The 23,557-nt window shown below is 39.4% G+C and overlaps 1 protein-coding gene across 1 annotated transcript in view; it reads right to left on the bottom strand.

The window, feature by feature from the left end:
* Positions 1–1,287: 1,287 nt before the first annotated feature.
* The window catches only part of atad2b (ATPase family AAA domain containing 2B), a 70,839-nt gene continuing 48,569 nt past the window's right edge, over positions 1,288–23,557 (bottom strand). Inside the window, exons 25-28 of the mRNA XM_023430118.2 lie at positions 22,608–23,348; positions 21,169–21,299; positions 9,744–9,872; positions 1,288–4,826 (exon numbers count right to left, since the gene is read on the bottom strand). Coding sequence (XP_023285886.1) covers positions 4,785–4,826; positions 9,744–9,872; positions 21,169–21,299; positions 22,608–23,348 — 1,043 coding nt within the window. The 3' untranslated portion in view covers positions 1,288–4,784. The remainder of the gene's footprint in view (positions 4,827–9,743; positions 9,873–21,168; positions 21,300–22,607; positions 23,349–23,557) is intronic.

Genomic DNA, 23,557 nt, shown 5'->3' on the forward strand with positions numbered 1-23,557 from the left:
TGGACAAAGGACAGATCTGGTACAATACACACCAAAGTCTCTAACTGAGTAACAAAAGTTTGACTGCTTGTTTGGTCTTTTGCTCTCTGATGCGCGTGACAAACTGATCTGGAGATCTTCATGTCCGTGGGGCCTCTTAGCTGTTACTCGTCCTTCTTCAGAGCTCCTTAGATCATTCTCCATCCATTGGAATCTAACTATATAAGCAAATACAAACATTCATCAATCTAACCAGGACTGATATGTTCTAAATACCTCAGTGTCCTTCACAATATACAGTCAAACATCACTTATATTCTAAAGTCAAAGTCATATGCATGTAAAACTCTGATAGCTTACTATATAATGACATTTTATGTCTTACTATACTATAAAGTCTTTTATTAGGTTTCATACCTTACTAAGCGGTTTTTATGCTTTTTTTATGCTTTTTATGCCTTATTATACTACTTCTTATTTATGACTTTTCATGTCCCACTATTCTGTCATTTTTGATACTTTTTATACCTTACTATACTATGACGCTTTCAAGCCTTATTATACTATGACATTTTTATGACTTACTATATATATACTGACATTTTTATGCCTTACTATACGATGACGTTTTTATGACTTGTTACACCTTACTATAATGTAATTTTTCTGCCTTTTTATGCCTTACTATATTATGACGTTTTTCTGCCTTACCATACTATGTCCTTTTCATGAGTTTTTATGACTTAGTATGCTATGATGGTTTATGACTTTTAATGCCTTACTATACTATGATGTTTTTATTACATTTCTATGACTTTTTATACTATGGATTTTTGTTAACTTACTATGACGTTTTTATGGCATTACTATACTATGACTTTCCATGCCTTATTATAGTATGATGTTTTCATGGCCTTACTATACTGTGACTTTTTTTGCATTAATATACAATGACTTCCCAGGCCTGGGGCCTTTGTGTGGAGTTTGCATGTTCTACCTGTGACTGTGTGGGTTCTCTCCAGGAACTCCAGCTTCCTCCCGCTGTCCAGACATGCATATTAGCTTAATTGATAACTGACTGACTTCTCTTGCCTTACTATTCTATGACATTTTTATGCCATTACTTACTTATTAACCATTAACCACTAAAATCTAATAAGTTCATCAGAGTCCAAGTGGACATTTGTGACAAATTTGACAACCCAAACAAATAGTGCCTCCAGCCTGCGCTGTAGCTGGTGCACAGACGTAAAAATGGTGAATTTCCCACGTATCCAACTTTACAGTAAGAAAACAACACTTCAAATATACAGTTTGCACCTTTTATTCAAGTATATCACAGCAGTTTATTTGAGAAATACAGTAAATGTTTCATTTCAAATATAACTTACACTAAAGTAACAATTGCGAACAGGTGTGTTAAATACACAAAAGAAAAGAACTGACAAAGCTATGAAAAGTCTTGACTAAATTAACTCTGAAAAATAGGGAAGAACAAAGTAATTCAGGATAGAACAAACCCTTTCTCCTTCTGCATACTGGACTACGTAGTCTCAACTACCAGACAAAAATTGGTTGTTAGTCCAAACTGGCTACAATTTATAAAAAGAAAGGAAGATCACAATGTATGACATTTAAACTACCCATGTATTATTTCCCAATGTGTTTTTAAATCCATAAAAAGTAACTCTTTTGGCAGAAAGTGAACAACAATAAAAGAAAGTTAATCTCTTCCTGATGAACTACATGGACACTACGTTTTAAATATCAGTTCCTTCTTTATGTTAGTGTCCTCCAGTATGCCACAGTCTGTAACCACTTTTGACAAAGAAAACACCAGAACAATGAAATAAATAGAAAAGGTGAAAGGGCATGTTGTCGTATGTTGAACCTGAGAGACCTGTAAACCCTTTAATCCCCCGTACACGCCAAATAAACCTGCTACACAAACGCTACGCAATTCAGCAATTCATTGTTAAAACAGACGTGTGATGCTTCCCCATTTGTTAAATCTCAAACGTACAAAAAGACAATTTTCTGAATATTAGGTGTAAAACATGTTTAATAATAAATAATCAGAATAATGAGATGAAAATCTGCAGTGGAAAAAAAAAAAAAAAAAAACTATTTGGAGAAAAAAAAGGCGATGGATGTGTGAAGAGTCAAAAATGCTCTCTCTAGTTTCTAAGGTCTTGGCTGATAATATGAAAGAGGAGCAGATCTAGGACGCTTCCTCTGTGTCAAGTTACAGTAGAAATTAAAAGAACCTGAAACTAAAGCATAAAATATACAGTCCATGAAATATCCTTAAAATTTATGCAATCATCATCTGGCTCAAATGCAAACATACATAACAATCAGAGATATAAACAACTCTTGGATTACTGCAGCAGCCATGGTTGCACTGATCTGGTACCTAAGATGGTACTGTAGATGTCACAACAGTATTTTAGCGGGAGTAAAATACTGTTTATGTACCCAGTAAACAGTTTTCGCATTAAAATAAATTAAGCTGAGGTAGCGTTGGTTTTTCTCTCTGCAGTAGTCCAAGTGCCAACCTGTCATTGCCAGTTTGCATATGGTCTTTGCTTTTTGTCACCTAAAATCTGAGTAAAGGCAGAGGTGAGCTGGCTGGGGTCAGAGTTGCACCAGGAGGTCTTGAGGATTGGACAAGAGTGCTTTGAGAGAAAGAAGGGGCCTTCTCCAGTCTACACCTGCTCAAAATATGGCATCTCCAAAAATATGAACATGCCATGAAAACCTTATAAAGCTTCAGTAAACACCTTCATTTACTGCAGTTAGAAAACATACACTGTGTTGGCCACAGATGAGAATCCAGCTTCTCTTGTCTGGTGTTGAGAAAACAGAATGAAATAAATCCATAAAGTCAGTACACACATGTAAAAAGGACAAAAAATAAAAAACAAATTCATGTAATGCTTTATACACACACCATAGTGACGGGCACTGCCTAGAATGGCCTTGTTCCTTGTGGATTCACAACCCATGCAAAAACAATCAACGCAAGCAAAGCATCTTATAAAAAAAGTAAAAAATAATTATCAAATACACAAAATAATACATAGGTTATGTGACCATCTAATCAAACATTTTCATAGTTAAAACAGAATTCCTGTGAACAGGCACCGTTTTGTCAGCACCTTCTGAGGGAGTGGGATAACACTTGGCACAATAGATCATTTGACTCACATCATTATTTTTTTGATTTCTTTCTTTTTTTTTTGCATATGAAAAACTGAAGAAAAGCTGGTGCTGTCAGCCTCTACTTACACCTGCTGTCTGCTCAAGTGGAGACTGACCTCCCCCGACTGGTCTGGGGTAAAACGGCTTGAATACATTTAAATATCGTAACAAAATTTCAAGTGCTTCAGACACGTTGGGCCAGACACGGCCACAGATATTAGTTTATTTTATTCCTCAGGTTATCAAATTCCTTCAATTAATTTTTTGTTGGCCCAGTTTGAAGTTGAAACTAAATTGAGATATATTTTGATATGTTGTTAAATGACCTAATGGCATTGAGATATAGAGAATTTTTTGCTTCAAGGTCACTGTGACCTCAGTGGTTAAGACCCACCCCAACTTGGAGCCTGTTCATTGTCACAAGAAGTAAATAAATCCTGCTAAATATATCAGTTTCATATAAGGTTTTAAATAAGGCACACACTAGGCAGTGCAAAACTACAGACGCATTCCAATTTGTACTGCTTCCAGTTCCTCAGTCGGGGTGTCGATAGGAAAATCAACTGGCGGGCACAGCTTGAGCATGAGGGAAAACATTCATACTGTGAATGGAGTGAGGAGGGGGTGCAGCTAACACAAACTATGTAGGACATGACAATCTGCTAAGACTGTGAACGCCAGAGGTGGTCTGTGAGCGAATGTTTCGAGTGAGGTGGTTTTACAGCGGATCTACAGGCTACTCCTGTTCACCAATAACTCTGAGTCAAACACTGAGGGGGCTGACAGCTTTCCACACCTGATGTCCGCTGTGATGAAGAGGACACAACCAGTTCTGGTCCTGCTGTGCTAACGTCATAAACTTTGTGTTTGCACTGAAACTTCTTTGTAAACTCTAGTTCTGGGTGAGTGTCCTCGACAGTGGCTCAAATATTGAACTAATCAAGTAGCTAAAATGGCAGAAAATAATAATGTGGTAATAACTGGCCTATGATGAAGTGTTGCACTCGAGGGCAAGATGGGCTCAGCAACGTAGTTCAGTGATTCAGAACATTGTCTGCCCCCTTCTAGCGGCACTCTGCATTCACACTTCTGCTGGTGAGGATCCAAGTGTGTGTGTGTTTGTAGAAATACATGCATACCCAAGCGTCAGGGGGTGTGTGTATGCACGGCTTGCTCCAAAGAGAAGCGGCCAGGTTGCTATATGACATCACCCGATCTGTTGGTTTTGCTAGTCGTCCATGTTAAGACGTAATCCCAAGAGCAGCATGGATAAAATAGCACCCAAGTAGCACCAGCGTTGCCCGTCACCGTTGGTGTGTGTGCATGTGTGACTGACACACCTCCAGGGGTTTGGTTGTGTAGAATGGGTCTGGATCTGGCCAGGTTCCTGAGACGATAGCACCATTGAATGTCTCTGTCCTCAACCTCATCCTCGTTGTGCTCCCTCCCACCAAGAGGAGGGCGCTGGATTTTCTGTGTGTGTGTGTGTGTGTGTGTGTGTTTGTCGAGGGCTGCACTCTGAAGCTCCTTCACTCAGTTTATGTTTGTCTTTGTGGTCCCAGGCTGTTCAGGATCTACCTGATAGGTATATTTTCTCCATCTCACAGGAATGTATCAAAATGCTGGATTCTCTCCTCCATCTCCTGCAACACAAACAGAAACAGAAACACACATAAACACATACTGCTTATTCTCAACCAACATAGCAAACTCGGATGTGTGTATAAAGCATCTGTGCACCACGGTTTCAATATTACTTGGAAATTTCCCACAGCAAACAACAGCTTTCACCATGATAAATGATGTAAAATGAAGCAAAGCTGTGCTGGAATGAGACAGGCAATTTTTCTCAGCATGAAAACAGCAGAGTTTGACACTGACTAAATCTGAACAGAGCCGGAGGAAGAGAGATGGATGTTAGCCTGCAATAGACCATGATTAATGCCTTGAAGATGTTACACTGTGTGTGTTCTCTCATCTGAATGGCTGAGTCAGTACAACAGACGCCGCTACAAGATACCAATCCACATCTACAACAAAAGTTAAAAAATATCAACTTCACAGTAGACAGCAATTTTACACTTCCTAAAAGAGGAGTTAACTTTTCCAGAAAGAGGCTGCCCGTCTTCACTAAGAACTTTTACAATGCACGCACGCCCATCTTAATCAATTTAAAAAGTATTTGCAATGACTCCCAAATTATTTATTTGCTATAATAATAATAATAATAAACTGAATATATTTGGCTTTTGGACTATTTCACACAGTTTCTGTTTGAAACTTGTCTGTTTTAACAGGTTCAATTTAAGATCTTTAAGGACTCATAGAAACTCAGGATTCACTGGACAAGACGAGCAAACTGAATTTGTCAGGTCAGGCTCTGGGAAACTGATGGGCATTTTTTTTTTTTTTTTTTTTTTTTACAGTGGTTACAAACATTTAATCGAGTTGAATTGATAATCAGCTGAATAACTGTTACTTGTAGTCATTTAAGATCATATCAGAAGTGGACATAATATTATTACTCTGCTTTGAAATACTCTAATGTTTGGACTAATTGAAAATGTGGCCCTGAATGCCATGTTCTCGATCACTTTTAATAGTTTGTGGATTCAATGCCATTTCACAGCCAACTTCTGATTATCAGTGCCATTTGTAATCTTCTCATGCTCACAAAAATTGTTCAACTGCTGCTGCTGAAGTCCTCAGTTAAATGAGACTGAGCGCACAATGGCCAGTTGTTCATTAATAATCAGGATATAATGAACTAAACCCAACATATCTTGCAGTTTATTGTGAATAGATTTCAAAAGGTCACAGGGCTGATGCTATGCTGCATCTACTTCTAACTTCCCCTTTATAACATCCATTAAGCACTTAGCATACATTTATAATCCCACAGCTATCAACACCAGGTCACACAAGCTGTAAAAGCCAGTGAAGCCCTGAAAAGTGAAGTCAACGTGCAACTGAATAAAGTCATTAATTTAGAAAAATCCCTGAAAGCTTCAGCTCATCAGACAGAGCATCTATGCTTTTAACACATTTCTGTTGGACAAGTTTCACTGTATACTCAGACCAACATGCAAATACGTTCTATGCCACCTTGACACTTCACCCCTGTGATCTAACAAGCCCCTGCAGCACCTACCTAATTCTCTCAAATCTACTCTGTAGGAGAGGATAAGTTAGTTAGGCCTGTAGCACTGGCTCTCTCTAACATGGGTGTAGGTTAGCCTACATGGCAAGAAGCTCTTGCACAGCTACGTGACACAGCTCAATGAGTAAAATGTAGCGCAGAGTTTCATTTCCCTATGGAGCTCTCATTGCTATGCATTAAAAAAAAAATTCAGCATTTCCTGCTCTACACTGCTAAGATGTCATCAATTTGTGATGCTCAGCCCATTTGTGACAAAGGTATTATAAATTACTTCGGTCTACCCACTTTCTTTGAACCCATCTTATCTCCTTCCACCTCAGTTACTGATTTCCTCCATTTCCCAGATAAAATTTTCTGTAACCCCTGAGAAAACAGGGTTCTCTGCGGCATGTACGTGTAGATTGGGATAGTAGGAACAACAACAGTGTAAGTTGTTTTTTCATAAAAGAAACAGAGTCAAGAGAAAACGATCTTGAGTTTTGTTCCTGGATGAAGGTGTTGTTTCACAAGCTACTGACAATTCATTCACAATGATGAAAGCTGGGGCTGCATTGCCTTCTGTTCTACAGACTCTACTGTCAATGGAAAAACAGCTTTCTCTGCCTTTTTCTTGATACTTTTATCTTTATACGACTGTTCAACATTGGTACTGAATGTCTTGAGAGAGGGTCTCAAAGGAAGCCCTAGCCTGACATCAAAGCTTGATGTTTACCATTAATGATTTAAAGAGTACACATGCTTCAAATCTCTTTGTGTGTCACAAAGTCACATCACATTTCACCACCACCTGCAGAAATCGACAAGACGCTACCAAATAACAAAATGGACCTAGAAATCCAGTGTGTTTTAGGAGGACTTTTGCAGCTTACACCTTATGCTACAAACAATTATGCCAATTATTAAATGACTTGCAGGCCACAATCTTCAGCAGCAAACACACAGTCAAGCAGAAAAATAACCAGTTCTTGTGATGTTCAGCTAACCCAGGCAGTGGCATGTACAGCTCTGGCACCACACAGATCCAGGTTAAAGGTCAAAGGCTCCTACAAAGTCTTTAATTGCGGTCTGAGACACAGGCAAAATGTGATCCTAGGCCTAGGGCGATATGAACACCAATTTGTAGAGAGCAGCATAGTTGGCGTGTTATAGTGTACAGAGCAGAGATGGTCCCTCTGGATTTCACTGGAAACAGGGTGCAGTCCACTCCATCTGCTGAAAGGTCAGCTCTTCTAGAAGACGGAGGAGGACGGGGGAAGAGTAAAGGAGACAAATGTATGGACATGCTCCATTTCACTCGGCTCTACAGTGTCGACACAAACACCACACGCTGCAATGGAGTGCAACATTAAGTGGAAATGGCTTCAGCCGACTTCATACGTGTGCGTATGTGCACATGTTTTTGCATTCTCTGGGGAGCTACAAGGAGATGACCTGCTGTGGAGTCGAGATGTGTGTTGGAAACAGAGGCAAACAAAGCACATGCCAAACGCACTGACATTTCTGCTCTGGAAACACCAATTTAGGCTGGCAGTATGAGATGAACCCAGGCACGCGCCCTCCCCTCCTCCACCAGCCGGCCTGTCGACAGGCGGCACCACCTGGCCGACTGCTCTCTCCCCCTCTCTCTGCCGCTTCCTCTCTGACATCCTGACAGCCAGCTTTGGCTACCAGCACCAGGACACTGCCATTCCTGGCCTGCTGTCTGCACTGACATCCTACAGCTGCAGCAGAAGACCAGATGGGATTCTGGGAAAATATACATGAGCTTTTTGTGTATGGGACATTGTCAAAAGAGATCAGAAATGAAAACAGAAAGAAAAGACCTTATAGTGAGGGTCTTTTTGTTAACCCTTACTCACCATTTTCAAGGAATGTAATGTATTTTCCAAAGAGACTCCGACTGAATGAAAAGACACTCACCACACTTGCTACAATGAACTCTTTAAAAAATATATTTTTCAATTTATGACCTTGAATAATAGCTATTATGCTATAGTAATTAAAAAGTTCTAGTTATTTTTCTAGGATTAATCAAATTTAAGTAAAATGAAAAGTAGAGCAAGGAAATGTACAGTAACTCCTGGTGTCATACAGGCTGAATTGTATAAGTAAGAAATATCATTATAATAATTCAAATTTTAGATCTTAAGCTACTCATTCAGGTTTTTGGAACTAGAAAACCACACAAATTGCAATTCGTCCTTTTAGATAACTAAAGCTAAAAGACAAATTTTAATGAAGCCTGAAACGAACAATGTATGAAATCTTCAGCTCCTGGACTCACTTTATATCTGTAACTCTCATGCACACAACTAGTGAACACAATCTTTTACATGTGCTCATTTAATTAGAGTCCCCATTGTCCTCATTAGATCCTATTCTGGAGCAACAAGAACACTATTGCAAAAGGGGGAAAAAAGCCTTTGATTCAACTCGACCCTTTATACCCTCAACCCTTAACTACTATTGATTTATACAATTACTGCCCAGCTCCACTTCCAATGCATACACCTGGCTGCAGATGCCTATGTCGGAGCACCCAAAAAAGATATTCTATTTGAAACTGTTCTTCTGTCCCTATTCACTTTTCTATCATGCATGGAATGTTATTAGTTCAATAAATGTTCACAGTTGTACAAAACCCTCAGTGTAAAAAACAAAAGATGTAACATTTGACTTGACTTCATGAAACAAGTAACTTGGACTGACTTATTCTGCTTGCATGATGTCAAATGTGCAGAACAAAAAGAAAAATAATGAAGCTACAATCCACCAGGCCATTTGCCTCAAAGCTTTGCAGAAATAGTGAATTCACCTCTTTTGTATTGCACACAAAAGATGCCCCAACTGCAATATTATTTATAGAGCACTTTTCTAAAGTGCTCTATAAATACATGCTCTATAAATTCCCCCATTACAAAACTGCTTCATACAAAATAAGGGTGCACCTAATGATTATTTTCACTATATATTTATAGTAAATTGCTGGATTCTCTTCTCTATCGAACGGTCACAAACACAAAGATATCTCAAAAGAAGAAAAAAAATAAGGGAAATATTCACCTTTGGGAAGCTGGCACCAGAGAGTTTACCATTTTTGCCAGTTTAAAAATAGACTTAAACAATGAATCTGTTAACAAAAAATTAATTTTTATTAATCATCTATTAGATGATCAATCCACTTTAAGCTGTAGCTTCACAGTATGGTAAAATCTGACAAAACGCATTGTATTATTTGATGGTATAGTTATATATCATTTTAACATAACTGTACTGGCTCAGGAATTCTGTGCGACACACACTTTATGTTCAACTTTTAACTAGATTTCCTATCGATAAATGGTTAGACAGTTAAAGGCACTTGAGAAAGGCAAATCCAGAGTACGTCTCTCTCACTGACCTCCAGTAGCTGCGTCTTGTCGAACTCTCTGCGGTACTGGTAGATACACTGGCTGAGAAGGGAGTACAGTCTCTCCAGCTGCTCCACACTGTAGCCCTCACTCTTCTTTACCACCATATCCAGTAGCACCTGCAGGGAATGATACAAATACATTTCAGAAATTTCTTTTCTTATAAAAACCTCTTAAAGACACATAAATGTGCATGGAGACATAACAATGGAACAGACACAAAGACACCGTGCTGAATAACTGGTCACACAAACCAAGCAGTGATGTTGGTGAACCAAGATGAAGCGTTTGGAGGTCAGCTGAATTCAAAGGCAATTAAGATCAGAGTGACAGCTAATTAAAGCTAATCATAATTAGAACCAAGTTTACATTTCACTGCTACTTTAATTAAAACATTCTGGACAGTCATTCTGGACGGCCTTTTTAATTGACCTGTTCCTTACATTTTACCCAAAGTCTGTGTGTGTATGTGTGTATCTATTTAAAGACAGGGCTCATCAGAATGCATGGACTGAGACAGCAAAGGCACAATAATTAAAGTTACCATCACTGACACAAGGCAAACAGAGAAACCTCAGCAGAAATGAAATGGGTGTGCGTGTGTGCGTGCGTGCGTGCGTAAGACAGTGACCAAGTGGCCAAGGCAATGTCAAGTTTAATAACACATGAATGTTTGTCAAAGTCTCTCGTTAGCAAACATCTGAGAGATAATTACAGTGAGCAAAAGAAAAATTACAGAGGCATAAAGGTTAGCATCGTATTAATCACTCTACTCCATCTGACTAGAATTTCCGTTTCAATCGCAGCACAGTTGTCTTGATTAAAGTTACAGACTTCACATCAACAAAAACTTCAGTGAAAACTTAATCCCAACACAGACTAGACTCATGACCAGACATTTGACTTTAAGAGCAGTACTTCACGCTGTAAGGATGTCTTTACTTTAGAGCACAAACACCTCGGATGGAGTTTGGGAGAAGTGAACTTCTTTTATCGCTTGAAATGTGACAGTGTAAAGATTATGGATATAATGGCATTGTGTCCACAGTCATGTCTAGGTTTTCAGCTTTACACCTGGTTTCCAAATTGTTATTCAGCAGCACTGACTATTGGTCCCAGAAAGTCCCCTAGGACAGCCATCAGGACAAACTCTGGCTACTGTTGCATGACTGTGCTTTCATCTACCTACCACAGTGTTGACAGTAACAGTAGTTGGGAGACAAGGGGAGATTATTAAACCCTGTAAGAGGTCTGCATTCTTTAGAGTGCTCTCTTGTTTTAGATTTATTTCGCTGCATTACAGAAACCCACCACAGCCCTGTGAAACTAATTCTGCCCCACACTGAGCACAACAGCAGTAAGTGAGAGAAATGACACCTGTTACAGGATTAGAGACTTGGTAGCTATTAAACTCCTAAGGCAATAAATGAGTTTTAAGAAGGAAGTTTTAAGGTCAATATTGGGAAAGAAAGAAGAAAACATTACAAATCTCTCTTTTAATCTGTCACTGAAAACAAGTTTAATTTTCTACGCTTTTCCAGCTTGACTTCCAATGGGTTCTTATCACTCTGCACTCAATAGCCTGGAAACATGACTATGAGTAGATAATGCCTTTCAAATATTCACACTTTCATAACTTAATCTGGCAGTTGAGGAGGATTCACTGGTAATATGCCTTTGACATAAAAACCTCCACCTGGCCAATCTAATAACTCTTGGTCCCTTGACAAATAGAATGTGCATACAGAAGCTGAGAACAGTAAGACTTTCTTTAATATTCAGAATTCGTGCAAGCTGATAATGATCACCGCGACTGCCTTCAAAAAGTGCAGTCAGCTGCTCTATATTGAGCATATTTTATTGGTTTCTTTTTGTGCTTTTTATACAATCTAATATAAAGGGAATTTTCAGGTTTCATTGTTTCAACACAGCCAAGAGAACTCATAAAAGAGAACCAAATGAAGCACATCATGTTGAGATGCCAGTTTTAACAACACATGCATAAAAGCTTTAATTAGCATCATTACAACCCATCTCACATGTGTGTAATGCTGTGAAATCCTCTGTAAGATACTGCCTTCCTTTCACCCAGTTTCTACTGTTACTTTCTATTTTTCATTATGCTTTCCATCTCTTGCTTTAAGTACATTTCACTACTTTATAGTGTACCTTCTCTCCTTTATAGTGCATCTTCTCACCTCCAGCCTATTTCAATGTTTTATAGAGCCTATGCTCACCTCTTCTTCAACCCCATTTTTTCAGACACTTTTCCAACTTTCCTTTCCAGTTTTTTCTTCCCTCTTTTCCCCCCTCTCTTCATCCCCTCAATTTATTCTCCCCTTACTGTTAGCCAGCTGATTGCCGCCATGTACTTCCCAGCCTTTGTCAGCTTGATCAGGATGTCTGCAACAGTGTGGGGTAAATGGTGTGAGTGTGTCTTACACAGGCTCAGTGATTGAGTGAGCTCACTGCACACAAAAGGGCAGTAATCCCATGCGTTAAAGACTGCTACTGACATGGACCATTTAACCTCACCCCCTCTAAACTCCCTGCTCCGTCTTCCCCTCCCAATCTTTACTCACAAGCCTTTCTTTACTCACATCTTTATCTAGCCCCATATTTCTTAAGACCACAAATGGAGTTTGAAGTTAAATTAGTGCTTAAATTCTGCCTGTGCGAGAGGATTTGATCATAAAGGGAGCTTTTTTTTTTTGTCTCTGTGTTAACTTCCAGGATTTATTGTAAAACTAATTAATACTGGATTTATGTTCACGTCTGACTGTACGTGCGCAATGATGACCACACAATTACACTATTCAAATTGCAGTTACCAAAATAAAAATGCTATACTAATGCAAAACAATAACACATACTAAATGTCATAAATACTGGAAAATATGATGGGGATAAAACAGAATTGACACTTCATCAAAGTATTGCAGCTCTGCTATTTAACCCCTGAACTAATAACCAGATGACAGGCTGATTCTAGTCACACCATCAACCCCATGCATGGTCATGCTGCTATATTTCTCATGTCTTCCAGACAAGGTTAAGATCACAAGGAGACATTAAAACCACCACTTGGTCTGGGTCTACATTTTTTCAAACTCATCAGGCTGCTCTTCCTACACCAGATTTGGGTAACTGTGCTCCCACTTATTATGACAGGCAGAGACACAGCTACAGATAGAGTTACAGACCACATATTAATAAATGAATAAATGTCACCTGCAACATTTAGCACAGTTTGCAAGCTGTGCCAGTTGTCCTGTTAGCCAACACCCAGAGCATGGTGCTATTAAGTAATAACAAAATGTTGATTGAAACATAATAGTTTTAATATGCACTAATTAAATGTGCAATAATGTTGATGTGGTGTATTAAATCTACCATCATTTTGTGCTTCAAATAACCTGTAAACAATCATATATGGATACCGGAGGTAACTGTGACGTAGAGGGTCTTCTTGATCACTGAGGGATACTATTCTAGCCACATAGATGTGTGTGTAAGTGAGTGTGTATGAAGAGCCTTCTTAAGTAGTTAACGAGAGAAAAAGAGTTACCAGGATATGAGGAAACAAACAAGGATTTGAAGCCCAATGGTCGCCATCACCAGGGATACCATTAAGCTCTCAACATCTGCCTCTGAGATCAATTCATCCTCTACTTCCAGTTTTAACTTAGAATTTTTTTTGTTTCAAACACTAGAAAAAATAATCAATTATAAATCATATCCAGAAAATACCCAAAAATATCCAGTCACAGTGGCATATAATGTGGCTTACAGGGCACTTGGTCACACAGGTAATGCAATATTGATAGTGCTGCAAGGGTCAGGGACGATCATGACAAATCATATTAGAATGGTCTCAGCACATTAAAATGAAATGGCCATCCAGATCAGCTGGGCATGTAAAAGCCCTGCTGGGTTTGAATATGCCATGGCTTTACTTCATACATTAAAATCACTGTAACATGTCTAGCCATTTAATAGCTCTGAATTCTATTTATTTCAGTATAGAGGAGGGAAAGGTATAGATCATCATGTGGTGAGGTCATTCCTGTAAAATCTATATTAAACTTCATGGTTTAAAACATTAATAAACCTAATCAAGCGATACTGTTTAAATCGACATTACTTATTTTCATGTGATTTTAAAATGTGGCCTAATGAAATGTTTTTTTACATGAAGTATGTAAATCAACACCTCTATATATTTCAGTATTTAAGCCAAGCTAAGCCTTGATGTGGCCAGGTTTAATTAGTGACTCAAATTCACATTATGAGAATAATGCATTTTCTAGTAAGAGTACATCTACAACAGAGTTGTATGGAACCCTGTCAGACCAAAAAGCAATATAAAAAGTTAGTTATATTAATAAATAACTAATAAATAAAACTTTTACTTCATTAATTCCAGAACAAAGATCAATTAAGAGGTTGTGTTAAATCAGTGGAGAGCTGAGAGATTCAGGGCTAGTTTCCTAGATGGGGTATAAATTAAATCAGGACGAGGCCATAATTAGGGCTGGATATCAGCACTGATCTCCAGATTCCCTTTGATTTCGATTCAATAAATGTGAAACATGATTTATCTCTGTTTCTTTAGGCCTACATGTGACACGTGGACAGATGCTACAACTCAGTACAGACATACACTTTAATTATCACTGTGAGCACAGATAGGACAGAAACTGAAAGTCTGTTCACTAATTGATCTCCACTGTTTGTGTTGATATCAGCCTGATATCTGCAGACAGCTGTTTGCTAGTGTTAGCTAGGGATACACTGAATAAAGTAGAATCCACATCATTTCCACAGCCTCGTAGCCAAAGATAATATCTCCTCAACAAACCCAAACCTAGAGCTCAGATCACTGTAAAGAGTCTTTTTTCAGACTGTCGCTCTTTAGATGTGATCTTTAGATCAGCTACAAGATAGAGGCGGACTCTCAACCAAGTATTAACCAGGCCCAACTTTAAGATAGAAAATAGAGTCAATATAACCATCCTGAGTCACGACAGTAAACTGTGCTGGTCCGCATAGACTGTGCACGTCACAGCAGATACACTAATTATCACTACTGCTCCAGAGCAGAATCACATCACAGAGTAGCAGAGTCTTATCACATGATAAGAGGAGAGTTGACCGACAAGACAGTGGCAGGGAATTTGGTGTCAAAGCGAAAAGCAAAAGTGCCTAACTGGCAGTATTTCAGATTTAAACCCAAAGGCAAAAGAGAACCTGATAACATTAATGAGGCAATCTGCAAACTCCAGATGCAATCAACTGGAGGTAACTTGTAATCTACACATACTAAGCCAACATGTCTTTTCTTATAAAATGTCCGGTGTAATCAGTCACACCAGTGTTGTCACGAGTTTACTACCCGGTGGGAGAATTTCCACACTGTGGCATCCCTATGAAATTAATTTCACCCAACTACTTAAGCACCTGCCTTAGGTGAGACCCGAGGATGTTCCACGGGGCCAGTCAAGTTATTTGTACAGCCCAGTATCACCAACAAAATCTCATTAGGTTTTACGGGCTCCTACAAGTGTTTCAGAGCCAGCCCAAGTTCTCTGTGGAGACAAAAGGAACTGGGAGATATGGTTGAATTCAGTGTAATGATATTTATGTGAATATTTTATGATTTATCAATATGTATTACAATATGGCAATATGCCACATATGCATGCACTTCCTACATTTGGTTCCCATAAAGCAGGGTCTCTTTTCACATTAACATCATTGCAGAGCATTTAAAATAATGAATGATATATTTACCACTAGTTAATGCAACAGAAGCATGCCACATACTGACCAATCTACCTTATCCATCTTAATCATTTTAGTGTTATCCATCCATGTCAGATTATAGATATAATTGTTTGACATTAAACCCACCTCTGCCTTCATAATATTATGTAACCGTGTCAGCAAGGGGATTTTTGTAGCTATAGCTTCGGTCAAATCAACTCAAAATATTATAGAATAAAATGTACCACTATCATATTGTGCCACACTGTCCTACTGGAGGGTAATTATTGTCACTCATTGCTGACTATTTGCCACTATTCTTATGAAAACATTTTGGCTGGTCCAAGGTGATTTTTTTTTTCCCTTGTTAAAATTAGGGCTATGGCTCCATTTTCCACCATTCCGTAGGGAAATGTAGAGGTGCCAGTAAATTATCTCTGAAATACCGTCTGAGTTCAAGGATCCATCAGTGTTTAGTTGAGTGTGCGGTCAAGGTAAGAATAATGAATAATAAGATGTAAAAGTGAAGAAGCAACCTTAACTCTTCTGCTTTCATTTGACAGGAAGAAAGTTTTAGAGAATAAAAACTCTATTCAAAAAAGAGGACAGTCTAAGAAACACAAGATGTTTGGTAAGTAGGCTACAGGAAAGAATTTTTTAATATTTTATAGATTCAAGACAGCAGAGATCCAATGTCAGCAGGTAATAAAGAAGGAGAGATCCTAGCACGAAGTTAATACAAATAAACCCAAACACCCTTCCACACATCCCTGCAACATTACCTGATACGGAGATGAAAAATAAAATCACTGGAGGCAAAAATATGAATTCAGGGAAGTTTAGGATTAGGTCAAGGTTACGGGAAGGATGAGCTATTGGCCTGCTATGGTTAAACTAATGGTAAACCTCAAGGGAAATAAAGGTTAATCAATGCGATGTCCTTTACGTGTGGTGCAACCAGCGTGTGTTGTGGAGGGAAGGGTGTTAGACAGTAAAACGAGTTGACCACGCACTAAGCATTTCAGACTGTTTGTTATGCATGACGAGTATATGTTTTCAAAATATACACAAATAACCTGGAAAACAGGATATTTCTAAATAAGCTGCTGCCTACAGCTCTACAGTAGATTTCTCTCATCAAAGCATTTTGAGCAGTCAGGTGATGAGGCTTGTAATTCATTAACATGATCCACCTTTTAATTCATTATCAACACACAGTTTTAATTAGTAATTGAAAGCAAATGTAACACACTAACATGCCTGATAGTAATGTTTGTTAGCTGATATTTCCTCCATTTGTTTTTATTTTACCCTGACTTGGATTCTCTCTGGCTATTAATTAACCATTGCATTAGCACCCACATTTCCATCGGCCGAAATGCTATAGAATGTTTTTGCTTCCACTGGTTGACCAATACTGTTGGCAACTATTATACTTGCCAAGGTTGACAAAAGAGAAGCCAAGCATTTAAACATCCTTTTCATGTACAGTAATCATAAGTACAAAATCCCACACTATCTAAATCTATTGTTTATATAAGCCAAGGGCTGAGTGGGATGCATGAGGTGTGAGCGCTGTAAAAGGGCATAATAAGACAGCCTGAAGGCTTGGCAAAAACACTACTACAAAACATGAAAGAAATTGGAGAAACTGGCATGTTTATGTTGTGTGAACTATTGACACTACTGGCCCTTACATGCATGGCCAAGAGGCACAGCTATGTAAGCACAATTACATGCAAATAGCAGCACTGTCAGTGGGAATGAATGAAAATAAAAGAAGCACTTCAAACACTATTTTATTGACAATCAAAGGCTGGTCCAGCACTACTATTAAGCTGTTCTCTTTTGAACAGACATGTGGCATGGCTACTTCGCCGGAGGGGCCCGGCTGTTATTAGTACTAAAAATGAAGGAAGATGACAAACTGAAATGAGGCCGTTTCTGTTTACAGGCTTCTTTAAAGCAGGAAATCCTGACATGCTGTAATAGCTAAGCATCAAGCCAAAAGACTCCATACTGTGCCAGCAACTAGAAACACTAGCTCTTTCTAGGCAGCTGCTAAAGAAAACAGCAAAGCAAACGATAATCTGTGTGTTCTTGCTAAGATGGAGGAAAAATTGCTTGGCCAGATTTGATTTCTTGTTGCTGAATTCTCATTCACCATCGTCAGCAGCACTTGTTTCCGTCCATCTGTGGACAAGTGTCTGATTATTGATGAAAGAAAACAGCTGAGAATAAGAAACATTTTGGAGCAGTGAGAGAAACAAGCCTCAGGACCCATTTATTCATGCAGAGGAATTCATTTTGATCCAGACAGCATCAAGCATCATTTCACTGAAACTGGCAATAACAGAACTTGATTTTACTAAGTGAATCAGAGCAAATAACTGTGCCATGGCTCTGAAAGGCGGGATGTGAATACTGAAATAATACCATCTCTGTCCTACAGGCGTTGAGTGTAGGGTCTGTGAACAAACTCATAACACTCTGATGGTATTTAATTCCAGAGAGATTTCAGAGCCTCTTCCATCAAGTTAAAAGTCAAAAATAATGAGCCCTCTACAATAAATGAATACGACTGAAGGAAAAGGGAAGGAACAGTACACCACTCACTGCGGGTCCTAATACACATCAGGCAGCTTGCCAGTCCCAGCTCTGCCAGCAAATATCTGCTTAAATGGTGACTCTCATCCTGCACACCGGAAATTCAATTTGTTCCGTAAGCCGGGGATGAAAAAGCAATTATTCACAGTCCCCTCTTTTCACGATCTGTTTCTTTAAGATATCTCCCTTATTCCCCCTACTAACATATAAACCTCCAGATTAGTGCTGTGTGTGGCTCTTCATAGGGGCAGCCAGTTGAAGCACTAAGATCAGGCCAACTAAAAAGCCTGTCAATCAATTTGAAAGATGGAGTCAGGTTCAGCAAGACAAGATACGTACCTCACCATCCCCATCATCCCCATGGGACATGAGCAAAAGCCACTAGATAATGGCTTGATAGCATGTCACTATGTAGAATGGAGGAAAGAAGTAAGCGCATGTCAGAAGAACACTTCTTTTACACCAATTACACTACACAGAGTGCCCTAAAACCAAGCCCCCCACGCGATCAGTGAGAAGGGCTGTCAGGGGAGCCCACTGAGCCGAGGCTCCAATTTACACTTGGGGTATTAGGTGGGACCCTAGCGTGACTGTGCAAAGTACCGCGGAGCTGCTTCACATGCTTTCTGTTGCTTGAACACATCCTGGGACAAGTTGGCAGATCTAGTGGGGCAGAGAGAAACTCATGTTTGAGTCATGACCCTATTTCCTTTAAATGTTGCAAGAACAACACCTGTTGATTGAGGGATGTGAAAATGTCCTGCCATTATAATTGGCTCCCTCCATGTTTGGATCGCGGGGATACAAAGTGTTGATAGTTGAAAGATGAAAGGGGAGAGAGAAAGAAAGGGGTAAAACCATAGGGTAAATGGAAAGGCAGGATAAGCCTCAGAAGTTAGAGTTAGCCATCTGAGAAGGGCAGTGTGACAGCATCAGCCCCAGACAGACCTATGGATCTGGGGGGAAGCTTAAGTCTGGTCACCCATGATTGAGTTTGCCCATCCTCCATACCTTAAATCCCACAAAAAAACCTTTCAACGTATCTGCTGCCTTCTACAGCCTGATAACGTTGGACTTCTAATTATCCAGACACTGGGTCTCTGCAACCTTTTATATGTTTGGAAGCTATAGAAAGCTTGGAGGACAAAGGGATGGATTAATGCCAAGTGCAGAAGGCTTGTGAGATGAGAACCATACATCTCACAAGCCAGTGCATGTGACAGGGTACACCAGCAAGAAAATGGGAGAACGGGTCTAGCTACCTCTGCTGGCTCACTAAAGATAACATGAATGCTCAGCCCTCAAAAGGGACCAGGCCGACTACCATTATTAGCGCCATCTTAACACCATAATCTATTAAATGTCTGTATACAAAAGATGACCTACAACAACCCATAAGAAGCAAAAAGCAGTATATTCTCAAGTTACTGAGAATATAGAAATGACCACCAGCTGTTTCTTTAACAGAGGGGAGGAGAAAACACTCAAAAAGCACTTGACCCTCACAGCCAACAACATTTAAACAAACACCCGTATGAACTTAAAAAAGACAAAAACAAAAGCATATTGGTAACATTTTTAGATTATAGCTCTGCTTTTCAATAATCACAATCTAATTAGTCAGTTGCGAAATGTGACAGGTCACCACAGCTGGCTCTGCTGCAACAAATTAGTCTGTATTTCAGTGTTTTCTAATCCACTTGGGGGATTTTGGAGCTCTTTACTTTTCCTAAATAATTTCCACCCTTTCTTAATGGCCTCAGTATTTTATACAAGAGAAATCAAAGGTGAATTTGTATTAATATATGGCTATGCTAACTCCTGAGTTTTCTGTATCCCAAGACTATTTCTAGCTACATAATTAATTTTGCATAATTATTCAATTTGTTTAATTATGTTTTAAATGTGCTACAATGTTCTTTGAAAGAAGCACTTCAAATGCTGAAAAAACTGAATACATAAAGTAATCACGATTATAAGAAATGACCATGGACATTTTGTGTGACCATGTCCCACACTTCCTGTTGCCACATCATCGCTTTGATACAGATCACACTAGCTGTAAAATCTCAAATTCACAGTCAGTGTGTAATACCAAATCACCCCAGCTGTTACATCCTTCATGGTCTAAATTAAAATGATGACCGTGTTAAAATCAAGAAAGACGGTGATGGGGCACGTACTGCGGTTTTGAAAAGGTAAAATCTCGGTGGATTGTAAGAGGTAATATAATGTTTTGGAGTGGTTATAGGGCTTTTCTTAACCAATTGTTTGAGCAACAATGAATGAGGTCCCCTGAGGCCAGCGTCGTTGAGCTTTGTAGCAGATTTTTGGGTGTGTTTTTAATTAACAATGCTGAACATGTCAACAAACGCTTAAATAACACAATAAACTGACAACTAGATGAGCAACAATCAGGTTGAAAATCTCTAGGTCTAAAGGAAACGCCATATGATAGAGAATTTGAATATATATCGCCATCAATCACGCTGTGCTCAAAAAATAAGAGTCACAATTTTCACATGTAAGGAATGCACTTTAAGCAGCAAACTTCCTGCTAAATTGCTGAACATTCATTGATTTATTGGTGGCAGCCTGCCACAATATCAGCATTGACTGCCACGTACAGATTTTCTATTTATTTTACTTTTTCAAATGGGTAAAGTTTTATTTGATCGTACAGCTGCGTGCGGTGCATTGATTCGGTCCACCCCTCCCTGGCCCACGCTTCATTCACTTGTAATTTTTAGGAAAAGCACAGGTGTTACTAATAGCATTAATAATAGCTCTGTTGTATTCAAACATCCCACAAAGTCACGACAGTTTGACAACAAGCCAGCATGCACAACACCCTGTAACTGAAGCAGCCAAATGGAATTCAGACGTCATTAATTTTACTGTTTACACCTGTGCTTTGGTTAGTTTCCATGCTGTACTAAAAACATGCTGAACCATGACCAAAAACCACAGTGCTAATCAAACCAAGAACTCAATGTACCGTAACACCACTAACGGACAAAATCATTATTTTCAAAAACTTACCAAAAGTTGCTGGTGGTCAACCACTACTGGAGGATGTGGAGGGACTGGTTGTGGCTCTTCCTCTGTCCTTTCAGCAGATACCTTCAACTGCTCTGATGGGTTACTCTTGCATTTCCTCACTTTGGAACCCCCTATGAAGATATAAATGGATGATTGATGGAAGGAAGTTAAACAATGAGGGATCTAAAGAAATAAAGCAGTGTGATTTGCAATCAAAAACAACATGAATGAATGGTAGAGGCAAATTTCAGACCTCACTTTGCTTTTATCATGAACAACTAGTAAGTACAAACTGAATAGTTTAAAAGAAAATAAAATCCAACTGCCATGGCTGTAAGATGAATTCAATACTAGGGTATGAGAAAGAAAATCTATTTGAAGCAACTACCAGCTACTGAGTGCACAATATTTCACATCTGGCCTCCTTCCTGTCCATTTATAACAGTGTTCGAGAAACGGTTTGATGGAAATACAAGGGCTGGCTCGGCTTGTAATGAGAGTGGAGGCGGAGTAGCTGAGTTGTCTGTTTGTTTGTTTGTGTTCTGTTGTGTGATCGTGCCATCCTCTGATGGCTTCTCCATATTCTAGCAGCACCATTACCTCAGCCTTCCAGCTGGCCTCTGTTCATCAGAAGCCAAACCATAGACCCGTAATTAAACAGAGAAACTTATTGGCTTATCTCTGACTCAAACACTACACCCCAGCAGAAAGGGCATAATGGCTCATGGCAAAGAAACAAAATATATGGCAGTGTCAGAGATGGAGGAAAAGCCAGCCAACATTGTGAATCTTTTATAGACAAAAACACTTGAGGAAACACATCAGAAGGTGCGGAGTTTCTACAAAGGTACACATAACTTTCAGGCCCCTGGAGTTTCTGTATTGCAATATATCATCTGCTAAGCCAGGGGATAGCATTTTTATGTTCTGTATAACTTATGTTGCATTATTAATGTCCTCTTCTCTATTTTCAATCTATTTTCTATCTATTTATTATCCATTTCTAAACCAAGTGTAAATCAGAAGAGCTGGATGATAATCAAAAAAGTAATTTATCCTCATAAATAAGTGGTGGGCAAAGCACTGGCTAGATGTGTAAAAATTAACAGATTTTCTTAACTTGCTTAAGAAAGCCAAAAACAAAGTGGCAGGGATCTTGCACCTTTCTCTTCTCAATTAAAAACTTATTTCGGATGTAATTCAAACTCATCCACCATTGAAAAGCTTGTCCAATTATATGACAAAGTGATAGACAGGCTCAGCTATTTGACCTTTGGCCCAACCCTGACAGACAGCAAAACAGTACTTGAAATACACCAGGCATCAATCCCCTAAGCAAACACAGTTACTTTTACTCAGGGGTAAACAAAGTAAACTAAAAACAGAATGACAAAAGGCACTGCATTCTGTTTAACTAACTATCCAGTCTAGCTTTATACCTTCTTTGTCTTGATCTTCCTCAGCACTTTCTGTTACTACCCTCCCATCCTGGGGAGGGTGCTCCTGAGTTGGATGGCTCTCATGTTCATCTTTGTGCTCTTCCTGTTCTGGCTCATTAGAGCCTTCAGCCGTGCTCAGAGGAGTCCTTTTCTCAGCCTCACTACTCGTTTTGAGGCTCTGCGAGTCCAGGCTGTCCATTGACTCATTTCCATTCACACAGTCCACTTGTGATACTAGGAGACCCTCTGTGTGCTTGGTCTGGGCCTCAGCATCCGAGGACTCTGACATTTCAATCAAAGGCTGGAAGTCAGCCTGCTTGGCCGGGCTATCCTCGTCCGCCTTGGGATGAGAACTGCGACCAAGGCAATGTAGCTCATTGTGTTGCTCTGTGTTCTCAGACTCTCCCTGTTTGGCTGTGGAATCCTCCTCATCCTTAGGTGCTGGTTCTTCTCTGGCTTCAGTGGCATCTGGAGGCTCAGCAGGAGCCACAACAGGAGGCTCATTGGAGCTCTCCTCCTCTGTGGAGGGGGCATGAGGATGGTGGCCATTGGGCTGGGGACCTGTGATATCGCAAGATGATTCCTCATCCTGCGTGAAACATGAGTCACTGGGCCCTGCAGCCTCCACTTCTGCCTCGGGCTCATCTTCCTCCTCTTCTGTTCCTTTCTTGTAGTTCTTCTTCTTACGGATGATGCCCCGCCCCCAAGACGGCCGCCGGCGAATCTTGCGCTTTATATGATCTATGAAGGAAAGAGATGGTGAGAAAACTTTATTAATTCAAACAAGCACAAAACATTTACAAAAATTTCAGAATACCTACAAGAAAACTACAATAATGGCTCCTATTAACAACATTCAAATCATTCTACACCCTCAAAAGTCAATACCATCCTTTTAAAAAGGGGAAAAAATTTGATCCACTTCATTACACTCATTGAATGCATGACTG

Source organism: Seriola lalandi, unplaced genomic scaffold (assembly GCF_002814215.2).
Source record: "Seriola lalandi dorsalis isolate HSWRI2012SDOR001 ecotype SW California unplaced genomic scaffold, Sedor1 jcf7180002054901, whole genome shotgun sequence".
Classification (NCBI taxonomy): Eukaryota; Metazoa; Chordata; class Actinopteri; order Carangiformes; family Carangidae; genus Seriola; species Seriola lalandi.